At 43.9% G+C, this 10,377-nt stretch overlaps 1 protein-coding gene across 1 annotated transcript in view; it reads right to left on the minus strand.

The window, feature by feature from the left end:
- Positions 1–8,031, minus strand: part of EPS8L1 (EPS8 signaling adaptor L1) — a 34,255-nt gene extending 26,224 nt beyond the window's left edge. Inside the window, exons 1-2 of the mRNA XM_080976170.1 lie at positions 7,872–8,031; positions 947–999 (exon numbers count right to left, since the gene is read on the minus strand). Coding sequence (XP_080832296.1) covers positions 947–963 — 17 coding nt within the window. The 5' untranslated portion in view covers positions 964–999; positions 7,872–8,031. The remainder of the gene's footprint in view (positions 1–946; positions 1,000–7,871) is intronic.
- Positions 8,032–10,377: the final 2,346 nt, after the last annotated feature.

Genomic DNA, 10,377 nt, shown 5'->3' on the forward strand with positions numbered 1-10,377 from the left:
AACAACCGGAAGAAATCACCTCAGGTCCACATTTCCAGACTACTATACATCCTTCTCAAAGCTTGCTAGGCCCTCAGGCTCCCCTCCGCCCATGAATCCTGGATGCCAGTATCTTCTAGGGCTGGGGAACCTGTCCAAATCCTATCTATCAGTACTCTGTGCCACTAAATTTTACTTCAGCTCCCAAACAAGGCCATGGCGCTATATTGAAACAGCCCAGTTTCTGTTCAAAGAGGTTTTGCAGCCCTTAGTGCCCCAGCCCATGTCAACTCTAGTCCCACAGCCACCAACCCCTTTTGTCAACCCAGAAGTGAAAGAAAAAGAGAGGCAAGACTATGGCAAGACTTCCTTGCCATACCAGCAGGGCCTCTACATGATCCCCAATGGCTGTTTCCTAAGCAGTCCCTTGACAATGCTCAGTAAGTTCAAAAATCACAACGAAAGGGGCAAGAGAACAAGGGAGGTGTTCCTGGCGAGTTCCGGCAGCTCTTTTTCTAGAAAAATAGCAGGTGAAGCACAGGAGACACCCTTACCTTAAGATCTGGGAAGGGTGTGAGGCCTGGAGAGAATCCTGAGGTTCAGAAAGGGAGGTTTGGAGGGTTACATTTGCCCCCCACCAGGCCTGGGGGTCTCCACCTTTTGTTGAGGGCAGTGGCTCTCCAAGGTTTCAGTCGCCGGGCCTTCTTCCCAGCACAACCTGGAGCTATGAAATGTCAGGGATCGCACCTAACACCTTTTCTTTGCAGGTCGGGCTCTCTCAACCCTCAGTACAAAAAGTGAGTGCATGCCCAGAACACCACAGAAGGTTCTGGAAAGCAAAGAACTTTGTGCTTAAGCTCTACATCCCAGATAAATCTGGGCACACCTTGAATTTCAGTGCCTCCCTAGGTAGTCTTGCTCCCAAATCTGTAGGTGCTGGATGGAGTTCTCTGACAGCCAATCTTACCTTCCTGAGTCACTCATGATGTCAGCGGCCTTGTCCAAAAGTCCCAATGCAACCTGGCAAGCATAAGAAGAGAACTTTGGTGGCAAAGGGGTGGAAGGAACAAGAAGCCCCGACAATAACGGACTGGCATTACAAGCTACAAGAATTTGCTGAAATGGCGCAGTTAACAAATACCATAGAATCATAGAATCATAGAATCATAGAGTTGGAAGAGACCACAAGGGCCATCGAGTCCAACCCCCTGCCAAGCAGGAAACACCATCAGAGCACTCCTGACATATGGTTGTCAAGCCTCTGCTTAAAGACCTCCAAAGAAGGAGACTCCACCACACTCCTTGGCAGCAAATTCCACTGTCAAACAGCTCTTACTGTCAGGAAGTTCTTCCTAATGTTTAGGTGGAATCTTCTTTCTTGTAGTTTGGATCCATTGCTCCGTGTCCGCTTCTCTGGAGCAGCAGAAAACAACCTTTCTCCCTCCTCTATGTGACATCCTTTTATATATTTGAACATGGCTATCATATCACCCCTTAACCTCCTCTTCTCCAGGCTAAACATGCCCAGCTCCCTTAGCCGTTCCTCATAAGGCATCGTTTCCAGGCCTTTGACCATTTTGGTTGCCCTCCTCTGGACACGTTCCAGTTTGTCAGTGTCCTTCTTGAACTGTGGTGCCTAGAACTGGACACAGTACTCCAGGTGAGGTCTGACCAGAGCAGAATACAGTGGCACTATTACTTCCCTTGATCTAGATGCTATACTCCTATTGATGCAGCCCAGAATTGCATTGGCTTTTTTAGCTGCCGCGTCACACTGTTGGCTCATGTCAAGTTTGTGGTCAACCAAGACTCCTAGATCCTTTTCACATGTACTGCTCTCAAGCCATTCAAAGAAGCAATTCAAAACAAAAACTTATGGAAAAGTGGGATAGCTATAAAACTTATGTTCAAAAATACAGTAAAGGTTCGCTATCTATGCTAGCATTTGATTTGACGTTGGAGTGAGAATGAGTTGAGAAATAATACTAGGAGCACATATTGATATAGGAATGTATTAGATAAAATGTAAAGAAATATACAATAATAAGAGTACATTCATTTGTAAAAAAGGAATATACAACGGGATAGACAGGAAGTCTAGTGTGTTGGTATGTATATGATTGGGGGGGATTGTTTTTGTTTTTTCTCTTTGTTCTTTCTTTTTTTGTTTGTTTGTTTCATTTTCTTTCTAGGTATATAAAATTTGTATATAATTTTTGTATACATGTTGGAAATTATATTATAGTAAGTCCTGTAATGTAATATGACAACGTTTACCGATGTAATATAAGAATGTTAACAAATAAATAAAATGCAAATTCAAAAAAGAAAAGAGAAAAAAGAGAAGGTTATCCGTTTCATGACAAGCCTGCATAGAGAAAGCAAGTAGCTTTCGTTGCTCTATGGGGTGGGAAGCCCCCAGGGCTGGATTTAGGTGTGACCTAAGCTACTGAAGGTAATGGGGCCCTTTATATGTCCAACTGTCCTTTGTCAACAATAAACTGTCGCTGTTTCTGAGCTGAATATATGCTATATGGTAATTTATGGACCTAACAGGTATCTAAAGCCATTTGCACGTGTTGCCATGCAACCAGTCCATGCAGAATGTAGGCACCCTATATATAGAAATGAGCAAACCAGTGATATTTTAGGGAGCAGGCTAGCAGGCGGGGCCCATTACTTACATCATAGGAGCCTACACAACACAAAACACTGTTCCTGTATGTAGGTTTTGTTTTATTTGTTTTTTATCTTATATTTGGGAAATGTACATCCAGTTTTTTCCTTTAAATTTTATGGGGGGGCCGCAAGAGAGTGGGGCCCTAAGTTATAGCTTGTTTAGCTTATATGTAAATCCGGGACTGGGAACCCCAGACCCAGGGGCCATATGTGGCCCTCCAGCACTCTCTATCTGGCCCCCGGAACTCTCCTCACACCGATCCTGCTTTGCACCTAGAGTGTTTTTGCCTGGCTGGGATGTGTCCCTAAAAACTCTGTGGCTTGTCTGGGTGGAGGACGGAGAGGGAAGTGCTGTGGAAAAGTAATATTTGCCTTTACTCCTCTGCCCACTTTTGCCTCTGGCCCTGCCTACCTCTGGCATGTGGCCTTCAGCAGGTCGCCTATAAGGAAATACAGCCTTGGGGCTGAAAAAGGTTCCCTACCCCTGTGCTAAAAAGAACAACGGCAAATGTCTGTTCTCCCACTAGAAGAGTGGTTTCAGAATTCATTAAGCAGGCCCAGGCAGTTGCCAATGGACACCCAGCGGACATTTGATTTCAGGGATTATTACCCCCGACCCCCAACACACACACACACACACACACACACACACACACACACGTACTCTGAGCTCTGCACGCATTTCCCTTGTTCTTGCAGTTAGAATCCACTTCGCCGAAGCGTCCTAAACAATATTATATGACTAGCAAATTCAAGCTGACAATGCTAGTTGAGAAGTGAATGCTTTGCATGTGGCTCAGGTACCTTGATGCTACATTTGCATGCCTTCACACCTGAGGTGGGTACTGTCAGGCTTTGGGCCTTAGTAAGAGGGAGGCTCAAAAAGGAACTTTTTTAAGGTCTTGGCTGTGATGAAGGAAGAAAATCCTGATGTTAGAGAAGGGAGGGATCATTATTCCCTTCTCTTCCCCGACTTTACTGCCCTAATGGTTTAATTTATTTACATATTTGCTTAATTTCAATCACCATTTCAATCCTGCTCTGATTCAGCTTTAAGGAGCAGGTTTTTGTGGGGAATATTTGGAGCAAACCCCCCCCCCAACAAACCATTATGTTTGGACATTAAAGCGCAGCCTGGAAAAAGTGGGGCTGGGTAAAAGGTAAACCCAGTTGTGCTGATGTACTGATCCATGGGCAGGCAAACTAAGGCCTGGTGGCCAAATCCGGCCCAATTGCCTTCTAAATCCGGCCCCCGAACGGTCCGGGAATCAGCGTGTTTTTACATGAGTAGAATGTGTGCTTTAATTTAAAATGCATCTCTGGGTTATTTGTGGGGCATCGGAATTCGTTCATTAATTTTCTTCCAGAATATAGTCCGGCCCCCCACAAAGTCTGAGGGACAGTGGACCGCCCCCTGCTGAAAAAGTTTGTGACCCCTGTAATAATCTGATGTTGATTATTTATTCATTTATCGTCACATGTATTCTTCCAGGATGCCTTTCTGTTTTATCCTCAAAACAACGCTGCGAGGCAGGTTCGGCTAAAAGAGATCGCAATTGGCAACCCAGTGGGCTTGGTGTTTGAACCGTGGTCTCCCAAGTCCGATTCTGACACTCTAACCACTTTGCCACAATGGTATTTTGTACCTCATTGTATTCTGATCTTATTATGCTTACTGGCATGATGTACCTACATGTGGGCAGTATAGGGTTGTTTTTTGTGTGTGACGAAATAAATAAAACCCCAGATCATTTACAGTACAAGGGTGTGCGATCATGCACACATGGTAAAGTAAGTAGGCCTCGCTCCTGCCCAAGAATGCTGCGGCATCTCTTGCCAACGGCCACACCTGTTTCGTTTCACCTGGCAAGGTGCTTTGTTTATTAAAGGTGGGATTTAACCTCCTGCTATGCTTGGAGCAGAGCAAACCTGCTCTCGTCTAACCATGCTTCTTTTTCAGAGAAGAAGCCGCACAAGGAGCAAGTGGCTTAATGGTTAAAGCAGAGGTCGTAGTGTTTAATAGTGCGGGTGGTGGCAAGAGAAACAGGATACTCTCTTCCCGATATTTGCTTAAATATCCCAGCTACAGATTTGCAAGCAATGCTCATTTATGCACAGGTCTATCGCCAGCCGTGGTTGATATGAAGAAACAATGGTCAATATTGACTCAGTTGGACTGTGTATTTGGGTTTAGGCCAGAAAGGAAAAAGGATTACTGCTTATATGTCACCGCTTTCCCCCCAAAACATTACCTGCCCACCCACATCCAAATTAGGTGGGTTTCAAGAAGGTGGTGTATCCCTTTTTAATTTTTGCAGGGTTTCTGCCCTTTTAGAACCCAAGAGGCAGAAATCTAAGATTTCCCTAGTGTTGCGCCTCCATTCACAAAGAAACTGCACCTGTTGATTTTCTGTCTGCCGTGCACAAGGTGAAAATTCTTTGCTCAGGGCCCCATGATTTCTGGGTCATTTTAGCCAACTGCTAGATGACGCTGCTGTATCTGATTACTATACCCAAAGCGTAACTCTGAATTCGGTAATCTGTTTTGAAAGCCGCTGCCTAATCCTGGATGTGTGAAATGAAGCGACAAAATATAGGCGCACCTCTAAGCATGCATAATGCGTTTTCGCCCTCACCTCTGAGAGAGGGTATGAACTGTAGGCAGGTGAGAGCTCCACAACCTGTCTGTGGAGAAAGTATACACTATCTACATGTTAGCCCCACTTTTTCTCTTCTTACACATTTCTTTCATTTCCAAAACATCTATACATCCTGCTTTTTGATGCAAAAGGGCACAAACAAGGCTGTTTGCAAGAAATAGCATATTCCCCCAAAATGGGGGCAGCCCCTGTTTCCTGGTTCTTCTCTCTGTTAAATGTCTCTCTCTCTCTCTTTTTTTTGCCTTTGGGGGATGCCTAATTAGTATGTTGCTAGTGCAAATTGCTCGAGTTGTCATTTATCAGGCTCAGCCCCAGCTCCAGGGCTTTGGCAGTAAAAACATCACCTTTGGAGGCAAACAGTGTGGAGGGGGGAATGAGGCATTAGAGCATATTCCAGAGTGGGGCCCCACAGCAACTTGTTCTTTGAAATTAATGCAGCCAATTTAAGGCACTTTTAAAAAGTCGGAATAATGTCATGCGGCATTTGGTCCAAGTTTATCATAGGAATATAGGAAGCTGAATTAAAACAAACCAAACCGTTGCTCCATCTAGCTCTGTACTGTCTATACTGAATAGCTGTGGCTTTCCAGGGTTTTTGACAGGCCTACCTAAAGATGCCAGAGATTGAACCTGCAACCTTCTGCATGCAAAGCAGATGTTCTACCACTTTTCTGTGGCTTTCCCCCTTCTTGTCTCTGCTAGAGATGCACATTAATACATGCGCTTGAACAATAAGCTTCCGCATAGGGAACAAAGCCCATTTTACAGTTTGTCACTGCTGAGGTCACAAACTCTCAGCAATGTATAAATTGTGCATTGTGCTGTTCTGGTGGTGGTGAGGATCAGGCAGTGATCCTTGAGGCGAGAGTAGGAGGCTTACAAAAATGGACATCTCATCTGATATATTGGAGGGTAGGCAGCCATAAAGAAACTAAGTCAAAGATGCAGCAACCATTCTGGGAAATATACCAATAAAGCCAAGGATTTAATAGAGAAAATTTGCCTAAAAGAAGCCAAGTAACACTGTCCTTGGACAAAAAGGTAGGATATAACTGTAAAAATGAAATAAATGGATCAGATACCCAAATATTTTCAGGTTTAATCCTTGCCCATGTTTGCTGTCAAAGCCTTTAACAAAAGAGGGGCATATGTGTGCTGAAGCTCAATACTTACAATTATGACCCCCTAATGAGAACGCTTAGACTAGGGGTCAGCAAACTTTTTCAGCAGTCCACTGTCCCTCAGACCTTGTGGGGGCCCGGACTATATTCTGGAAAAATAATAATAATGAACGAATTCCTGTGCCCCACAAATAACCCAGAGATGGCTTTTAAATAAAAGCACACATTCTACTCATGTAAAAACACGCTGATTCCTGGACTATCCGCAGGCCAGATTTAGAAGGTGATTGGGCCGGATCCGGCCCCCGGGCCTTAGTTTGCTTACCCATGATTTAGACCAATGGACAAAAGTCAGTTATGATGACTAAGATTTCAGTGGGTCTACTCTGAATATGACTTAGCTGCAATCAAGAAATGTAGGACTAGCTTTTGATGCTTTGGCAAGGAAAGTCTTTCTGCGTATGTTTAGAGGTTCTCTCATTACTACATGAGATATCACCACAAAAAAACACACACTTGGTGTTTTTTTAAACAACATATCTCTTTTCTGTTCCACGCAAATCTGTAATCTTTCTATTCAGAACCAAAAAGCCTCAAAATAGCAGCTCCCTGAGCTAGAGCTTCCTGGATCTCACGGCAAGAAATTGTGTAAAAAGAGATTAAGCCAACACTGAGGAAAAAGAAGCAGAACAGGCACCCTCAAGGGGATTGTAGCGGCAGTGGGGAAATGTGACTGACACACGCAGAATACCGTTAAGAGAAAAAAATGGCATTTGCAGGCCTATCTCTGCTCAATCTTTCTTTAAAACTATAGGTACACGTGGAAGCTTTTTTGTGGGTGGGGAGGATCGATGACACAACCAACGCTCTGGGGGCCTGGCCCCTTGCAGGTATTCCAGGTCTGCCTGTGATGTTCAACTTTCAATTAAAAACAAAGTCTCTACCCTTTTTATTTGTGGAAATATAAGTGCCTGGTCAGTGTTCTAGTCAATTGCTAAGAAACACAATGAACACAACTTAAGTTCTGGATGCTTTGCAAGAGACCTCCCCACCCTTACTTTCCAGCGCCATCTCACCAGAAAAACAATGCGATCTCATTTTGGCAACTGATAAGATCCATGTTAAACCCCTATCTGGGTTTCTTCTAAATAAAAGGGTTCCCATTTTAGGAACCACAGCACGGTCCCTGCTGCAAATCAAGTGCTTCTATTTGTCAAAAACTGAAAAATCTACCCTGCCAGAAGAAAGCCAACTTTCTTGCTCTAGTGAGCAAGGCCTCCCCCCCCCCCTTCTACACCAGAGAGTTGAGGACCAAGTTCCCTTGGTGCAACCAACTAACTAGGCTCCATCCCCACGAAGCCCAGGCTCCCTCCTTGTCCCTTCCCTCCTTCCCTCTCCCCCACACAAGCTCCCACCATACTTTTAGACTTACCTTCTACGCAGCAGTCCCTCTCTTTAGTTCTCAACCATCTCTGCTTTGGGCACCCAGCTGGTGGCATCTGACATGGCAAGTAGAAACTACCGATGTGGCTTGAGACTTACCAGTCCCTATGAGAGCGAGCCTGTCAGCTGAACCACACCCCTTGCATACCTGGGCAGGTAGCAGTCACTCACCAGGTGCCTTTTTTTTTTTTTTAAAGCCTCAGGAACACACACATCAACCTGTATTTGAAACGAAACTTTTGCTAGGGGAAAAAAGTGGCAGGGCTTTTTCTGGAGGCAGCTGGTTGGAGGAAGAGGGAAATGAGGGCATGCTTTAAAATGTGCTTGCAGGCATTGTACGTGCCTGGTGAGAAGCTGTGGTCATTTTCGTTGCATGTGTCTATGCACTAAAACGCCTGTATATGTGCTCATTATACATGACAGATCTACAGAGTTTGTTGAACGCCCATCAATTCAGATGGTTCAAGGCTCTTATGTCGACGTGCAGAGCCCTTTAACAACTTGGGTCCAAGACAGCTTAAGGACCTTTTATCTTTGGTGGACCTGCAAAAGGTTAAAAGAGTTTTGGGAAATAATCCATAATGAATTGAAAAAAATGTTTTAAAGTACTTTCCCAAAACAACCAGAGTCCTTTTCGTTGGGGATAATTCAGACGGATATTCCCAGGTGTCAAAAAAGATTATTTATGTATGCCACTAATGTGGACAGTGTTTTGTTAGCCCCAAAATGGAAAATGAGCGAGGTCCCAACTAAAGAAGAATGGCAACTTAAGCTGACGGAATGTATGCGCAGCTTGCAGACTTAACATACAGAATAGGAGCAAAAGAAGAACATACATTTAGAGAACACTGGATAATGTTTATTGAGTATGTGGGGGGAAATTGTGTACACTTGAAAAGGTTGGCAGCATTAAGATAAATTCAACAGTGTAAATAAGTTTTGATGGATGTAATAATGGAATACTGAATGGTTTAGTTTTTGTAAAATATGCAGGGATTTACGATATGCAAAATGAGCCATGGAAAGAGAAAATCAGCTGGAGGAATACTGGTAATTGTCCCCTGCATTACAGATGCCTGCCTGGTCTCTACTAGAGGTACTGTATTGGGTATTTTGTGCCACTGGTCCCATTCTGTGCTTCCAGCAGAGACTGGTCAGGCACCCTAACTTTTGACTTTCAGGCATGTCTAAGACTTCCACAGCAACAGACCTATGCCATTGTTTAATTCCCCAACCCCAGCTAGCTACTTTCATTTGTTTTATTGTTATACACCACCCTGAAGTTTTGTTTTGGTAGGAGTATATATAAAAAATACTTTTGTAAATAAAATAAAATAAAAATTGAGGGGGAAAGGCATTTCAGTTTTGTCCGGTTTTAACATTGAAGGCAACACTGATTTGCGGGGGTGGCACAAAGTCAAGTTGGGCAGAGCAAAGGGGAAGGGGAACTTTCTGGGTTCTAAAGGAAGCGTTGGCTGTCCAATGCATTTTTGCAGAGAAGGGCAGAAGTTTAGGACCCTTTTCCAATGAGCATGGTCTATATAACATGTCTGGGGTAGCTATGTAATTTCGTTTCTTTTATTTAGGCTTAATGGAAGCTCTTATTTAGTATTTCTCTCTGGTAACCCATATGTTGCTGAACTCGCTCGTAACTTTTGAGGTAGGTAGGTTTCTGGTAGTTTTGGATAGTCCTCTTGTTGGCTCAAGCTGCTTTATAGGTGTTTCCCGAAACCTAGGCAATAAACTTCCATTTGCATTTATAGACTTTTGTTATCTTTTTTGTTTTGGTCTGTTATAGCATGTGATGGTTCTTGCTTGTTCAAGGCGCCTGGAACAATTTGCTCTGCATGAACACATCATGTCTTAGCTGAGGTCAATTACCGTATTTTTTACTCTATAAGACTCACCTTTTCCATCCTAAAAAGTAAGGGGAAATGTGTGTGTGTCTTATGGAGCGAATGCAGGCTGCACAGCTATCCCAGAAGCGAGAACAGCAAGAGGGATTGCTGCTTTCACTGCGTAGCGATCCCTCTTGCTGTTCTGGCTTCTGAGATTCAGAATATTTTTTTCTTGTTTTCCTCCTCCAAAAACTAGGTGCGTCTTGTGGTCTGGTGCGTCTTATAGAGCGAAAAATACGGTAAATTGATCTCTGTGTTTGCATGAAGAGGCAAATAGCTGTATTGAATGGTTATCCAGCTAACCTGCTAGCCATGTAATCAAAAGGGTGTTAGGCTGTGTTGATTTCCAACACTGGCTGTACTTGTGTGCTTGTGTGTGTGTGATCCCTAAAAGGGTAGTGGCAGGACACTTGCTTTGCATGTAGAAGGTTCTAGTTTCAATCCCTGCTGCTTCCAGATAGGGCTGGGATAGACCCTGCCTAAAACCTGGGGCTGGATTAAGACCTTTAGCTGCCTAAGCACTTAAAAGTATTTGGTGCCCCTATCTATCTAATTCAAAATGCAAACACATGAGCCTCGGTGGCAGTTTACCAGTTA

Source organism: Podarcis pityusensis, assembly GCF_964106645.2.
Source record: "Podarcis pityusensis genome assembly, chromosome: 13".
In the NCBI taxonomy this organism is placed as follows: Eukaryota; Metazoa; Chordata; class Lepidosauria; order Squamata; family Lacertidae; genus Podarcis; species Podarcis pityusensis.